Source organism: Branchiostoma floridae, chromosome 6, assembly GCF_000003815.2.
Source record: "Branchiostoma floridae strain S238N-H82 chromosome 6, Bfl_VNyyK, whole genome shotgun sequence".
Classification (NCBI taxonomy): Eukaryota; Metazoa; Chordata; class Leptocardii; order Amphioxiformes; family Branchiostomatidae; genus Branchiostoma; species Branchiostoma floridae.
Window position 1 is genome coordinate 6,167,868 of NC_049984.1, and position 16,852 is coordinate 6,184,719.

The window sequence follows — 16,852 nt, forward strand, 5'->3', positions numbered from 1 at the left end:
TGTTCCTATTATTCTAGGATGGAGAGGTTGACGGCCACCCCGTGTGGGCCATGGTGTACTATTGTCTGCGCTGTGGGGACCTGGACGCTGCTGCAGAAGTCACAGAGAACTGGTTTGTATCACCGTCGTTTGTGACAGTAACTTAAACTCACAAAATTGAGAAATTAGCATCAGTACTAATTCTAACTTGATTAAAACTAGAATATCTTAATAAATTTAGCAATGTGATAATGTGTCAGATGTCAGTGTTCTACCCTTAAATGACCTACAACTATTACAGACAAATGTAGAAGTCAGATGTGTTTGTTGATGTGACCATCAACGTGATCAAAGTATGTTTGCATTGCTATCTGTACATACATTTACAATACAATACATTTATGCAGCTTAACAACCATTGTGTCTCAAACGTATTCCTAAAGAGTTTGCTCAGTCCATTGTTTGTATTTCAGCCAAAGTCTGCAGGGAGACTTCGCCATGTTTTTGAGAGAGTATGTCCGAAGTGAAGACAGAAGGTAAGGTTTCTCTCTATCAGTAAGCATTCATAAAAGCTTACCCAATTATCATATGTAGAACTACGCTAAAAAAATTAATGACATTGAATTATGAGTCAAAATATTCATATAATTGTAACTCATGCCTGACGGGGAAGAACAGATGAAAAAGCGAATTAAGGACGATGAAATTTCGACTACTGTTACTTTTTGAACATAGAATTCACTTTGATGTTCGACCAAGAACCTAGTGTATACGTAAATATGTATCCTCTATTTCAGATTGTCTCCTAGCACAGAGACCAAAGTCCGCCTGCACTACAGAAGGGCCATCAGAAACAGCACAGATCCCTTCAAAAGGTTGACCACAATTTTGACTTGATAATACACAAGTCAGGGCTCGCCTGCAGATAGATTTTACATACCACTTGTTTCTTTGCCTTCAATGTGATGAATCTGGCATGTAACCTTGGTGCTTAATTAGTTGCAGGTAGACATCAGATTCATGATTACCTGTACTGTATGGAGGTGTTTTAAGCCCTGAGTCTGACAAGAAATGCTTCACATGTCTTCCACTTACACTGTTACAGTACTCTGTTGTATGTTGATGCTTATAACAACTTTGTCCTTGCTTTGAACAAGAGCCAGTTATTTTAACCTATCAGTATTTCCCAGGATGTTGATACATTAATAGTGCTTGCAGACATTTTCCTCTTGTACTAGTGGTAGTTTTAAAAGTCTAGATGTCAATAGTGGATGAAGTCATGGTGCCCCAACGACCCACACAGAGGTCAAGGGATAGGTGAGGTGAGGTGTCTAAAAGTTTTAAATGTGTGTCCTGTCCCCCAGGGCAGTGTACTGTATCCTTGCCTGCTGTGACACAACAGACACACACTCTGACGTCGCTGACAAGACGGAGGACTATCTCTGGCTAAAGGTAAGCTGTCATCGTCATCATGGACCCTCGTTATGGTTCTGAATAGACAAGTTCTGTGTTCTAACAAAATTGAATACTGATGGGGCACATTAGGTCATGCCATTAATATCCAAGGGCTACTGGTACATGTGGCATTTTTGAATAGCGGAAACACTGCTGGGTTCCTGTTTAAAGCCACCCTAGTAAGTTGCATCTTCTGTGATACATCGCAACCTTGCTCTTTACTTGATGGTGGACAGTGTCAGTTGACTGGAAGCTGTGCTTTCTTTTGATTGTTAGAAAGTCAACACTTTTTTTCATGTTTGTTTGCAATTTGGCACTAAAATTCTTCCCCTTTTCACCCGTTGACAGCTGTGTCAGGTGTCCCTAGATGAAGATAGCACAGGTCAACAGGACAAGTTCACACTCCCACAGCTGCAGAGCCTCCTGCTGGAGGAGTATGGTAAGTGCAGCAGGCACAGTCTAGTGTAATACAAACTTCAATCTGTTGTTTTGGATGGTAACAGATAGATATAGATAGATCTTTAACTTGTGGGAAACAGCTCAAGAAAATGAAATGCAGATGAGAGGCCTCCATTGCAATCATTATGGAAACTTAAAAAACTGGAAAACAGACTGAAAATACTGTGTCAGCTGTGTCAGGTGTCCTTAGATGAAGATAGCACAGGTCAACAGGACAAGTTCACACTCCCACAGCTGCAGAGCCTCCTGTTGGAGGAGTATGGTAAGTGCAGCAGGCACAGTTCAATGTAGTTTAATTTTTTTGTAACAGTTTTGGGTGGTAACAGCTCCTTCCGCAGTTGGTGGACATAGATGTGGGAGTCAGAGCCTTTAACTTGCGGGGGCCAGCTAAAGAAAATGAAACACCAAAAGAAGACCAACATGGCAATCATAATTTATGGGAACTTAAAAACTGGAAAACAGACTGAAGAATACTTGCAAAGAAGGAGAACATAACACAACAACCCATAGCAAACAAACCTAAGCTCGAACTCTAGAATTATAGTTTAATGTCAGTTGAATTTGTTAACGTTAGCTATATTAGAATGGTCAGATTTTCCGGGGTTGTATGCAGGTATTTGCCATCAGGTGCCAAGAGGAACTATGGTTTGGAGGGAAGCTTGACAATGTATTTTTCTCCAGTTTTGCCAAGTGTGTATGTTCCTACATTTCTGTAGTTAGAAATGGTGTGTCCTGTACTTGTCCATCCTAATGCCTGGTAGATGCTTGGCTTGACAGCTGTCTGCCAACATTCTGTTCTTCCCAGGTTTCGCAATGGACAAAACAAAACTCAAAGCTAGCTTGCAAGTCCCCAGCCATTTTTAACGCGATGATGGGAGTTGCTAGTTTTGAAACACAATATGGTAACCTTCCAGCTGTATACATGTACCTACAAACAGGACTCATTAGGTCTTTAAATGATGTAAAATTTATCTCTGTTATATAGTACTTTGTCTGACCCTGCCTCTTCCCTCCAGGCCTCAATGAAAAGCAGCCTGCAGGCCGATTTGAGCTTTCATGAATAAACAAACAAAACCTGGTGTGTTACTCCATGAGGCGGTTTACCAGGTATGCAGTACAAACAAACAAACAAACACAGATTCTAAGTTGATTTCTTTTTCCTTATCCCGACAGGTGAGACCCACTTCAGTGCGTCCCAGCAGCCGTTCCTGTACTTCCAGGTCCTGTTCCTGACCGGACAGTTCGAGGCGGCCATCGACTTCCTGTTCCGCGTGGACCAGCTCCGAGCGCACGCCGTCCACGTGGCCGTCGTTCTGTACGAGATGAAACTCCTGCTCACCCCCAACACAGTCCAGGCACAACTCTGTAGGTGGTCCTTATCAAAAATTGATATTCTTTCTATAGCATTTTTTATAGCCTCTAGAAAATTCATAAAAAAAAATAAAATGTACATTCCAACTCATAATTACAAAAGCATCGAAAACAAAATTTATAACCAACCACAAAACCGATGAATAAGGCCCAGGAAATAAGGAACTTCAAGATGGATTGTATCAACACAAGATGAACTCTGGTTATCTTACTTTTTTTGTAGATGGCCTGTATTTAAAGATAACTAGACTCAAGATAGACATCTAAGAAGACTCAAGATAGATACAATGTATTTATTTTTCAATAGAAAATCCCAAACTTTTTAAATGCTTGCATTTTTTCATCAATGTATTTCAATATCTTGGTCAGCATTTATTATCATATGAATTTGATGCAACCATGAAAACTGTATTCATAATGAAAAGACAAGAGCAAAACAGATGTTCCTTCTCCCTTCCGTAGTGACGAAGGAGGACGGTGACCCGGTGCCGATGCGGCGGCTGAACTTCGGTCGGTTGATGATGAGTTACACCAGGAAGTTTGAGTCCACTGACCCCAGGGAGGCTCTGCAGTACTTCTACATACTCAGGTGGGATGCGATGGGCATTCTACTGATTTCTGTTGTTTAGACAAGCCTTTGAATTTATATAAAAATAGTACATTGAAGCTTAATTTTCTTCTCATTTGCCTGTATGTGGATGGTGGTGGTTAGCCTGGTATCCTTACTTCTTTAAACCAAAAAGCAGTTACTCAAGCAACTGGCTTTGATTTTGGAAATGGTCATACGTTTCAGACAGTTAACACCATGTCACTGAAGAAAGGTACCATCTGACCATTTCCAAAATCATATCCAGTTGCTTGAGTAACTGCTTTTTGGCATGTCTTTTTACCTGGGTGTCTAACTTTCATTGACATACTTCTTTAAGTTCATGGCACCTGGTGGGTTTGCACAAATATTCAGAAGTTTGATGTCTGTTATGCTGCATCTACAAAAGAATATTTGATACCCTAAATTAAGTTGAAACCTGTTTTTTTTTTTTAATCAAAGTGTGCCAGACTGTTGCAAGTGATCAGAGCTAGAATAGGATGAATGTCAGGTTAGGTATTAGTTGAGACTTTAGTCCTTCAGTTAGCACAAGCATGATGTATACTGTTGCACATGACCAAGGAGCAAAACATGTTTCTTCAGGGAGCTGAAGACCCCTGGAGGAGAGAACCTGTTCATGGCCTGTGTCAGTGCTCTGGTGCTGGAGACTAGAGAGGTCAGGAGAAATACATGTATTAAAATTGCATTTAATTTCATGGAGATTTAATTTCGCGGTAGCGGGAAAATGGACTTTTCGCAGTGGTTTTATCTTCGTGGTAGAACCATGCACTGTAGTCTCTTACTGTTATGGAAAAATATTCGCATTGGTTTTAAATTCGCGGTGCGAACATTAAACCACCGCGAAAGTTTCTGCATTTACAGTATTAAGTCTTTGATATCCTGTTGCATAACTTAATTGCAATGTCCAGCACAAAGGAAATACACTGCTCTCCCAGTCAGGTGTTTTAACTGCATTGATTGACATTTTGGAAGCAATGGATTGCTTATTCCTTAGCAAACACTAGTCAGTGTGCAAAATACTTTTCTGGGCCAGGTTGCACAGTGTGCAACCTAGGGCAAAAACTAGGTTGCACAACTGAATTTCAAGTTGCACCACCTACAATTCACTAATTTCTGAAGAAAAAAAGTACAATACATACATATTTGACTGATATGAAATGGAGCTGTGAGTGTGACAGTCCATTTATTTCTTGCAAGTAAATTGAGAACAAAATCAAGTTCTGCGGCTCAAAATCTAAGTTGCACCCTGTGCAACCTGAGTTAAGAAGTAAGTTGCACCAAGCAAAAAGTGGTTGCAATGTGCAAGTGTGCAAGTGGGTATTTTGCACGCTGCTAGTGCTGAAAATTTTGTTGTTGAATCTTCTTATGTGCCTTCCAGTTTGACATGCTGCTCGGAAAGTTGGAGAGAGATGGAACAAGGAAGGTAAGTACTGGACCTCATATTTTATGCTGCAGTACCTAGGCCAGGAACTGGTACCTTGCTCCCCTCGTCCAACATATTGCACGATCCAAGCCCTTAGATGCTGCTACCTTTAATCTCAGTCCTGTATCTTTTATGATCTGGTCTTTCTTTTGCTTGGGGTGTCTTCCCTGGGCCTGGGGTTGGAAAACTTTTGGTGGAATTCTTATAAATGTATCTATGTTTTTGGTGGTCAACTTCTTTACATCACCAGACCATCTATGCCTTCTAGTCAAAATGGCCCCAAAACAATAAATTGTTCATCAAAGTTTAACTTTGATTTCATCATTTGGCATGCAATCTAGAAGTGTGATGCAGAGAGCACATATTTCACTAAGCCCTATTTCAAACTATGGCATGTCAAAAAGTTTCCACTTTTTTGAGCCATTGTATACAATCACGTATATCATGGCTTGATATCACCATTACTGACCAAGTTCCTTTTACATCACAGCCGGGAGCCATTGATAAGTTCCATGGTGACACCCACAAGATCATAGAGATGGTGGCTCAGGACACGGAGAGTAAGGGTCAGTCTGAGGATGCTGTCAGGCTGTACGAACTCGCTAAGGTAAGCTCCCTGCACTTTCACTGTAGGGTAACGATTTGTGTGGTTCTCAACTCTGCTATGGTCTTCTGAAGAGTTGTTTCGTTAAGTTTGAAAAGAAACCTTTGATTTACTTAATATTCTCCCTCCCAAGTGTCCCAACCACACAAAAATCATGACCATAGCATGTCCAGAACACAAGATGTCAAACCTGGACGTTCTGCTGCAGTACCATAACAAGCCACCAGGTGGCCCTAAATCTAATCATTTCGAGGTCTCATATCATCAACACCTACCCACATACCAAGTATCAGGAAAATCCAACCAGGCATTTTCAAGTTATTGTAGTCACAGACACACACACTAAGACACATGAATGCTGCCAAAAGTATAACCTTCTTGGCAAAGATTGAATGAAGAAATCAAAAACTATGTCAATGAAGGTTAGACATCCAAGTAATAAGATATGCCAAAAAGCAGTTAGTCAAGCAACTGGATATGATTTTGGAATGGTCAGATGTTTCAGATGGTATGAAGGATAAGCATCTTGGCAAAGATAGCATAAAGGAATGAAAAACATTGCAGTTTCTACAAAAGAAGATAATTTCAAACCCTATAACTTTGTTTGTTGTCCCCCTGCTTGTAGGACCACGAGAAGGTTCTGATCCTGCTGAACAAGTTGCTGTGCCAGGTAGTGTCACAACCCCCCGCACCCCAGTCAGACAGGGACAGACTCAAGGCTCTGGCTGTCGGCATCGCAGAGAGGTGGGGAAAACTTGAAATGTTTTCACCTGTACATGTGGTGTATTAAATGGAGCCAGTTTTGATTTCCTTACAATTTTGCTGTTACAGTACTGCTTTTTTTTTATGTACATGACTGTTGAATTAGAAGTGCCACATTTTCAACTACAAGATGGTTGTTTCTACAGTACAGGTACCAGTCCCAGGGCCACAGTGGTGGTACATGTCCGTGTACCTCAAATTATTCTTTTCTTTACATTCAAAGCAGTCTATAGACACAGAGTGTTATCCCTTCACATGCATGGTAAGACAGACTCACCATACATGGTTATTCTCCAGGTACCAGACCCAGGGCCACAGTGGTGCCCAGCTGGAGGCCAGTACGTTCTTCCTGCTGCTGGACATGGTCACTTTCTTTGACCACTACCACACCGGGCAGCTGGACCAGGCACTGGACGTAAGATGTATTCTGTAATTTTTTTTATGCAGGAGTTTATGAAGCATTTCTTACTCTGGTTTGCTAGAAAAAATGGCAAGGGGGAGCACTCTGATGGAATGGAATGGAGAGACCAACCAGGGCAATAGGTTTGAAGTTGGGGTTCCTCCTTTCAGGGTGTGGAGTTATTGATAATTTTTAAGTTCAAAGGGGCCATTCTAAGGTTTCCTGGGATACAATATTACTGTCAGACAGGTTACAGCTGAAGACTGACCTAGTAGCACTCCTGGTCACTCAGAATTGTATGCTTGTCAGAGGATCTGCTACCCAGGGTAAGGGGTGCATGGGGTTGCAGTGCCCCTGTAACCCTCTTTAGAGTTAGACAAAGCCCCGACTCACATGCAGAGCTGTCCAGGGAAATTGGCAAACAGAATTGGCACCATTCATCCCAAAAATCAGACATAAAATTGCGTATAACTTCATCTTGCTGATATGAGTTAACTTTTAACAATCTCTTCCTCCCCTCAGATTATCCAGCGTCTCCAGTTGGTCCCCCTCACCCAGGAGGCGGTGGAACAGAGGGTCGCTGCCTTCTCTTCTTACGCAGATGAGGTGAAGTTTCCATCTTCTAGTAACCTTGGTTGGGAATAGGCTACGTGTAATGCAAAGGTTTGCTAGATCTGAGTCCTTTCATATTCATACCACCAATCTTGTGCCCTCTGGAAAGGCACTTTACATGTATTGCCTCACTTGGCTATCGTAAAATGAGTACCGGGGTGCAGTAGTGGACATCCTACAGATAGGGCGGTAAATGGAGGACCTGTGTTTGAGGAGAGCCACTCCATGAGCATGTCGAAGAACCCACCACACCTATCAAAAAGAGTAGGGGTCCTTCCCGGTGTGAGTGGATCAAAACCATTCCAGTCTGGATAGGGTAAGGAATTCTGAAAGGTTTATGAAACATTGGTTGTTAAAATCTATTTGGTTGTATTATAAGCTTAGAACCCAGTATAGTTTGAGTGAAACCCATTTATAACCGGTGTTTAATGAATACCATCCTATTTCCATCCAGGTGAGAAGGAACCTTCCTGATGTGTTGTTGGCAGCCATGAACATCCTGTACTCAAAATACAAGGCTGTCAGGTAGGAATTGTGATTATGTTCTGCTTTATTGTCATTTTTTGCAGGGTTCAAATTACTGGGTGTTTGTGCACCCAGGTGCACCCAAAATTGGAGTTGTGCACCCAATTATTTTTTGTGGGTGCACAGGGTGCACCCAAATATTGTTTTGCGTTTATGTATGGAAAGATATCAAAGTATACTAGTGTAACGTTACATCATATTCTTGAGATCTAAGTGTTAGAAAGATAATAAAAATGTCTGTCATGGTACTTGTTTAAGAATTTGATAGCTTGTAACTAAGCTTTATTACTAGGTTATTACTTAAATTTAAGTGGTGCACCCAAAAATATTTTGGTGCACCCAATTTTTTTAAGCTGGGTGCACCAGTGCACCTAATCACAAAAATGAATTTCGCGCCCTGTTTTGAAATTCGTCTGGTACATCTGGTAATGAAGTCAGGTAACTTTTATTTTCATCTCAAAAAGATTTTGTAACTGTTACGTTTTGAAACCCTGCTGCCCACTATCACTTGATTTTGTCGACGTAATCTCCACTGTTTTCTACTTCTGGCCTATTCTGCCAGGCATTTAAACGGTTAAAAATAGCTTGTTGGAAGTGTAAAGGTGTCCATTTGTCAAGGATGACAACTTGGTATGTTTATATGAAAGTACCGTATATTCTCGATTAAAGTACGCACTTTTTAAACTTTTCAAAATTCAAAAAGTGTCCCAAGTCATTGCCAAAGTCGGGGTGCGTACTTTATTTGAGGTTGGCTTCCGGACAAAATGGGAAAAGGAGCTGAAATTCGCGTAACACACAGCACACATGGCCCGTAAAGGCACCATTCTTGCCTGAAAACAACAACTGAAAACAACAGGAACAACTGCAGGAACCAGCTCGATTTACAATGCCACATGGCACTGGATCCCTGCCGAAAATGACCATGTCATTTTTAAGCCACGGAGACATCGATTTTGGATGATAATAGGCGTATAAAATGGATTGTTTACGTGCGCGCGTGAGAGGTAACTCCTGCCGTGATAGCCACAGAGCAGCCGTGGATAGCAGCCGGGATACTATTATTTAAATGAGCCAAATAGTTGAATCCTATTGGTCGATTCTCCCCACACATGCGGGATTACTGCAGTCTCGCCATTTTGTTGTCGGCTTTGGTAATGTATGCCGAGATTTGGTAAGTTTCGTTCTGAAATATTGTATTTCTGGGACTATCAATGTAATATTTGTGTGGCTCTTAGCTATGGGGTCCAGGTAGGAAACCTTACAGGTAATATTCGTGTGGCTCTTAGCTCTGGGGACCAGGTAGGGCACCTTACAGGTGATATTTCTGTGGCTCTTAGCTCTGCGGACCAGGGAGGGCACCTTACAGGTAATATTTGCGTGGCTCTTAGCTCTGCGGACCAGGGAGGGCACCTTACAGGTGATATTTGCGTGGCTCTTAGCTCTGGGGACCAGGTAGGGCACCTTACAGGTGATATTTGCGTGGCTCTTAGCTCTGGGGACCAGGTAGGGCACCTTACTGGTGATATTTGCGTGGCTCTTAGCTCTGGGGACCAGGTAGGGCACCTTACAGGTAATATTCGCGTGGCTCTTAGCTCTGGGGACCAGGTAGGGCACCTTACGGGTGATATTTGCGTAGCTGTTAGCTCTGGGGACCAGGTAGGGTACCTTACAGGTAATATTTGCGTGGCTCTTAGTTCTGGGGACCAGGTAACACACCGTACAGGTAATATTTGCGTGGCTCTTAGCTCTGGGGACCAGGTAGGGCACCTTACAGGTGATATTTGCGTGGCTCTTAGCTCTGGGGACCATGTAACACACCTTACAGGTAATATTTGCGTGGCTCTTAGCTCTGGGGACCAGGTAGGGCACCTTACAGGTGATATTTCTGTGGCTCTTAGCTCTGGGGACCAGGTAGGACACCTTACAGGTAATATTTGTGTGACTCTTACCTCTGGGGACCAGGTAAGGCACCTTACAGGTAATATTTGCATGGCTCTTAGCTCTAGGGACTAGGTAGGACACCTTACAGGTAATATTTGCGTGGCTCTTAGCTCTATGGAGTAGGTAGGGCACCTTACAGGTAATATTTGCATGGCTCTTAGCTCTGGGGACCAGGTAGGGCACCTTACAGGTAATATTTGCATGGCTCTTAGCTCTAGGGACTAGGTAGGGCACCTTACAGGTAATATTTGCGTGGCTCTTAGCTCTGGGGACCAGGTAGGGCACCTTACAGGTAATCTTTGCATGGCTCTTAGCTCTAGGGACTAGGTAGGACACCTTACTGGTGATATTTGTGTGGCTCTTAGCTCTGGGGACCAGGTAGGACACCTTACAGGTGATATTTGCGTGGCTCTTAGCTCTGGGGACCAGGTAGGGCACCTTACAGGTAATCTTTGCGTGGCTCTTAGCTCTGGGGACCAGGTAGGACACCTTACTGGTGATATTTGTGTGGCTCTTAGCTCTGGGGACCAGGTAGGGCACCTTCCAGGTGATATTTGTGTGGCTCTTAGCTCTGGGGTCCAGGTAGGGCACCTTACAGGTGATATTTGCGTGGCTGTTAGCTCTGGGGACCAGGTAGGGCACCTTACAGGTGATATTTGCATGGCTCTTAGCTCTGGGGACCAGGTAGGGCACCTTACAGGTGATATTTGCGTGGCTCTTAGCTCTGGGGACCAGGTAGGGCACCTTACAGGTGATATTTGCGTGGCTCTTAGCTCTGGGGACCAGGTAGGACACCTTACTGGTGATATTTGTGTGGCTCTTAGCTCTGGGGACCAGGTAGGGCACCTTACAGGTGATATTTGTGTGGCTCTTAGCTCTGGGGACCAGGGAGGGCACCTTACTGGTGATATTTGTGTGGCTCTTAGCTCTGGGGACCAGGTAACACACCGTACAGGTAATATTTGCGTGGCTCTTAGCTCTGGGGACCAGGTAGGGCACCTTACAGGTAATATTTGCGTGACTCTTACCTCTGGGGACTAGGTAGGGCACCTTACAGGTAATATTTGCGTGGCTCTTAGCTCTGGGGACCAGGTAGGGCACCTTACAGGTAATATTTGTGTGACTCTTACCTCTGGGGACTAGGTAGGGTACCTTACAGGTAATGTTTGTGTAGCTCTTAGCTCTGGGGACCAGGTAGGGCACCTTACAGGTAATATTTGTGTGGCTCTTAGCTCTGGGGACCATATAGGGAACCTTACAGGTAATACATGTATTTGGGTGGCTTTTGGCTCTTGGCACCAGGTAGGGCACCTCACAGGTAATATTTGTGTGGCTCTTATCTCTTGGGACAAGGTAACACATCTTACAGGTAATATCTTTGTGGCTCTTAGCTCTGGGGACCAGGTAACACAATTCTGCATTTACAGTATATCAAACTAAGAAATTGTTTGGTAGCTTGTTTTCACTGTACTAGTACATGTTTAGCTGAAGACACATTCTGAAGCCAGAAACTTCCCATTATATCTAATGAGAGTAAGCATACCTTAAGTTACCTTATTTTTTTTTGCTTAAAGGTTTATTTAGCACTTTTTAGCCTGGGAATAAATCGTTCCTGTAGCAGCACAGACCCACTGGTCAGACCACTGGAACAAAATTGATGGCCAATACCTTGTTGTATGTCTTGTCTCACCTGTGAGGTAATAATTTTTTTGTACATTGTTTTAGATGGAGAAAGTCACAAAGGAAAGGCAGAGTCTACAGGGAAGGCTTCTCACAGACCCACACTGATGAAGACTTTATTCAACCAGAAGAACGAACTAAGATCCTGGAGCAAAGTCTGGGATAGGTTCCACTTTTCGCTTCTTGCAGCTATGAATGTATGGAAAGGATTACAGGGACTACAGGGCTCGAAATTCAAATTTTTGGATTAGGTGCACAGTGCACTGAAAAAATTGGGTGAGATTTTGGGTGCACCACTGTCAGAAAAAAAAAGTAATTACAAAACTTGATAATTACAAGCTTATTAAATTAAATTCCTAAACAAGTACATTTTGTACCATGACAGACATTTTAGTTGTCTTTCTATTACTTAGATGCGAAGAACATTGTGTATACTAGTATACTCTGATATCCTAACATGACTTTTGTGTAAACCTAATAAAATGTTCGGGTGCACTGTGCTGGTGAACCCACAGAAAAAAAATTGGGTGCATAGCTCCAATTTTGGGTGCACCCAGTATTTTGAGCCCTCAGCTTTTATTACATGGTTTGTCTAATTGCATACTAAGACCACACCAATTTAATTTCTTGGTTCACGGATTTTTTCATAAAAATATGGAGCGAGAGGGTGATATAAAAATGAAAATAAAAATTGTAAAATGGTTGGGGTAAAGGTAAGGGCTAATCCAAAACATAAAGAATAAAAGGTTTTCAGTTTGAAAAAAGTACAAAAACACTATTACTGTACAGTTACAGCACCAGTTTGTTTAAAATTACAAAAGTAGTGTCAGTTTTTATGTTTGTCCCATTCTTCATGAATGAAAAATATGACTGCTATAATAATACTCACATTTTAAGAAGCTTATATAATATGAAGGCCAATTTGTTACACCAGAAAGTTGGTGAATGGTTTCATTCATGGTGAAAATTTGCTGAGTGGTAATTTTGATTTTGATTTTTTTCCCAAAAAATAGGAGCGAGCGAATCCGTGAACCAAGAAATTAAATTGGTGTGGCCAAGTAAGATTAGTTTTCCTGTGCTATGTTGATATCAGAAGATATGGAACATATATTGTATGCAATTGAAGCTATTTCCCTTTGTTGTATAATACAGTCTGCAACAATATGACACCCATCTTAATTCTATCTTGTTTAGATCACAATTTTGACAACTTCTTGGCTGCACAGGAGTGTTGTCATGTGTACCTTTTAGTTTTTAGACATTGATTTTGTGTGAATTATCTGGAAGTTTGTGATGGATGTTCTATGTCATGTTCTATATTTATAATTTGTGCTTAATTCTCTTTAGTAGCCTAGGTCGTACTCTGTAAGGTTGTAATTTGTTACACATGACAATGACTATGTGGGACATGTGGCTACTCTGATGTGAAATGGTGATATCCAAAGTGTAAATATGTTCAGGTTGACTTCTTTTCTGTCAGCTTTGGAAAAGGAAGGGTCCAATGTGTCATATAATGAGTCGGTTCTTTGATGTTGAGAGGTGTTAATATTTTCCAACAGTGAACATGGCAACATTGTGATGAAATTTGGTGACAATATTTAGTTTGAATAGCTCAATACTTAAATTATGTTTTTGTCAAAAACACAAAAGTTTTTCCGAAGAACTTACAGGAAGAGAGATGACATGTCTTTTGTTGTTTATAACTTTGTCACTTACTATTAATTAATTTATTACTTTGTCCCAAAGTTGTTTATGTGCAAATTGTGTCACAGAGCGAAGGAGATAGTGAATTAAGTCTGTTTACCTACTGGTGCACAATAAAGTTCTTCAACCTATACAGATTCACTAGACTATTGCTTTAATTTTCTTTTGTGTACAGTATATTGTAGTAAAGTTAGAAATACACTGCATATTCTATGATGCATAGCATTAAAACCTTCTCATTTATTATTCCGAATGTATACATCTAATACAACCAATATGACTTGATCTTGGTGACTGAGAAGACGAAAATGGATTCGTAATAATCAGTAAATGAGTAAAGATTACGGTAACTGATGACAAAATTTAGACTTTTATAAGAACTGATGGGAGTTTATCTATTTGAATCGACATCTATTTCTCACAGTTCAGTTCAGTTCATCCTCTTGGAGGTGACACCTGTGTCTCCACTCGTTTCTGTCCAGCATTACTGATCGGAGTTCGTTGGCCTCCAGACCTGTTTCCTCAAGCATCAGCTTCCTGAGTGTGGCCGAAGGGCGGCCTCGCCTGCGCGGCTCGTTTGGCTCCCAGAGCAAGACCTGACCTGCCATTTCCTCACAACTCTACAATAAAAAGTTGGAATAACCCAAAAGAGATTGTGGTATCACGAAAAAGGAAGCAGTGATACTATTGATATTTCATATACGGATTTATATGAAAAATTATGTCAATTTTACAATATGACAATCTATTAAACCCTACCTCATTTTTGTAATGATGTACTTTCCCTGTACATGTTTTACCGTAGCACCTGTCCAAAAACAAATTGCTTTGTGATATCTTTAATAACAAATGCTCTTTTTGCCTCAGAAGAGCAAATGGAATTTTTTAAACAAGTTGCATATATATATTTGATGTCAGAAAATTATTCCACACCCAATAAAGTTGGTTTGAAGAAAATTGGACATCGTTTCGCGATATCTTATGTTTTTGCAAAAAATAAGCTCTTTTGGGGTAAATTGAGCTATTTTGATCAATAGTTTGCATATTTCATGTCAGAAAATTATTCCGCACCCAACAAAGTTAGTTTGAAGAGAATCAGACATCATTTCGCAATATCTTTTTTTTTGTGTGAAAAATGCTCTTTTTGCCTCAGAAGAGCAAATTGAGCTTTTTTGACCAATTATTTGCATATATCATTTCAGAAAATTATTCCGCACCCAACAAAGTTGGTTTGAAGAAAATCGGATATCGTTTCGCGATATCTTGTTTTTTTGTTTTTATCTTGCGAAAAAATGCTCTTTTTGGCTCAGAAGAGCAAATTGCGCTGTTTTTACCAATAATTTGCATATTTCATGTCAGAAAATTATTCCGCACCCAACAAAGTTGGTTTGAAGAAAATCGGATATCGTTTCGCGATATCTTGTTTTTTTGCGAAAAAATGCTCTTTTTGGCTCAGAAGAGCAAATTGCGCTGTTTTTACCAATAATTTGCATATTTCATTTCAGAAAATTATTCCGCACCCAACAAAGTTGGTTTGAAGAAAATCGGATATCGTTTCGCGATATCTTTTTTTTGCGAAAAAATGCTCTTTTTGGCTCAGAAGAGCAAATTGCGCTGTTTTTACCAATAATTTGCATATTTCATGTCAGAAAATTTTTCCGCACCCAACAAAGTTGGTTTGAAGAAAATCGGACATCGTTTCGCGATATCTTGTTTTTTTGCAAAAATAATGCTCTTTTTGCCTCAGAAGAGCAAATTGAACTTTTTTGACCGATAATTTGCATATTTGATGTCAGAAAATTATTCCGCATCCAACAAAGTTGGTTTGAAGAAAATCGGACATCGTTTCGCGATATCTTATGTTTTTGCAAAAATAATGCTCTTTTTGCCTCAGAAGAGCAAATTGAACTTTTTTGACCGATAATTTGCATATTTGATGTCAGAAAATTATTCCGCATCCAACAAAGTTGGTTTGAAGAAAATCGGACATCGTTTCGCAATATCTTATGTTTTTGCGGAAAAATGCTCTTTTTGTCTCAGAAGGGCAAATTGAGCTATTTTGACCAATAATTTGCATATTTTATGTTACAACATTCTTCTGCACCTAACAAAGTTGGTTCAAAGAAAATCGTTTCGCGATATCTTATGTCGCCAAATTCGGTAATAAACGTTAACGTCATCTATCTGACCTGGTGTAAAAAAGCTGCGCATGCCTACTTTTTAATTTAAATGTTCCTAGGTACGTCCTCTTATACCTAGAAGATGTAGCCAATACTGTCAATCAACTCGAAGAAAAAAGGTAAAGAGTACCGCTGTAACAAACGTTGCCAGTAACGTTTGTTACCTGCCCTGTAATACACAACCAATGGGTACAAAAATAAAAAGTTGCCATTTTTGGCTATGGGTAAAAGAGGAATTTTCCCAAACAATCATGTAGTTTTGACTGAAAAATGAGCTGTTTTATTTTTCGACCCAAGAATCGCCATTTTTGTATTTCAATGAGGACGAGTTCTCCCTACCTCTTCTTTTTGTGATGACGGACTTTCCCGGTACGTTTTTTAGCATCCGTCCAAAAATAGAAGAAATTAATTGAACTTCCAATTGAATAAAGGAAGGACAAACCTATTAACGGCAAGTGTAGATAGTGATATGTGCCTACCGTTGTAAAAGGTTCATCGAAAATCACCGTGCCGTTCTTGTTTTACAAAGGAAACTGCGATTGTTCGTGATGCGCTTCAAATCGACCTTGATTTGCGGATGCGAAACGTGGATGTCACGACGTGGCCCTGCATCGAGCGCAAAACTGTAACATGAAATGATGCTGAAATGGTTTATTAGATTAAAAACTGTTGCACCGGTCCTAAGGGCTGAATTGCAATTTTTGTACATTGTTCACTTCACATATACGTACATATACAACATATTAAATACGTTACACTAATATGTCCGATTCCTTTAAAAAAACACTGCAAGTTTTCACTTAGGAGTCTGACGCAATAGGGGAAAGTGCTGTTACTCAACCGGGACGTCCTACATTTGAAACTAGTGAAGCTGACATTATTTCTTAAAGTTCCCCCGCCGCAATGGGAGCCATGAACTGTATCTGCTAGAGTTCGCAAGAGATTGCGCATATCTAAGACATAGGATGTCCCTCCTCAGCTGAGCGTTCAGACGACTGAGACCTGTTATGCGCAGAGCAGACTCATAGGTGAGATCAGGTGACGTACTCTGGTCCCAGTTTTTAAACATATTTGTATCTCATCTGAGATGCAACAGATTTTTTGTCAGATTCGTCACACATGTTCATGTGAACTTATTCAGCCTTTCTCT

General features: G+C 40.8%; 1 protein-coding gene across 3 annotated transcripts in view; it reads left to right on the plus strand.

Annotated features, from left to right (window-relative positions):
* The window catches only part of LOC118417503 (nuclear pore complex protein Nup93-like), a 33,849-nt gene that overhangs the window by 8,955 nt on the left and 8,042 nt on the right, over positions 1–16,852 (plus strand). For 2 of the 3 annotated variants that reach the window (XM_035823083.1, XM_035823086.1), the window contains 14 exons: positions 16–112; positions 453–515; positions 777–854; positions 1,344–1,431; positions 2,065–2,155; positions 3,067–3,258; positions 3,727–3,853; positions 4,454–4,526; positions 5,250–5,294; positions 5,785–5,901; positions 6,524–6,642; positions 6,958–7,075; positions 7,583–7,666; positions 8,127–8,197. In XM_035823083.1, the coding sequence (XP_035678976.1) occupies positions 16–112; positions 453–515; positions 777–854; positions 1,344–1,431; positions 2,065–2,155; positions 3,067–3,258; positions 3,727–3,853; positions 4,454–4,526; positions 5,250–5,294; positions 5,785–5,901; positions 6,524–6,642; positions 6,958–7,075; positions 7,583–7,666; positions 8,127–8,197 (1,363 nt within the window). Of the gene's footprint in view, positions 1–15; positions 113–452; positions 516–776; positions 855–1,343; positions 1,432–1,782; positions 1,874–2,064; positions 2,156–3,066; positions 3,259–3,726; positions 3,854–4,453; positions 4,527–5,249; positions 5,295–5,784; positions 5,902–6,523; positions 6,643–6,957; positions 7,076–7,582; positions 7,667–8,126; positions 8,198–16,852 lie in introns of all 3 variants that reach the window. The other variant, XM_035823084.1, reaches the window with a different exon arrangement.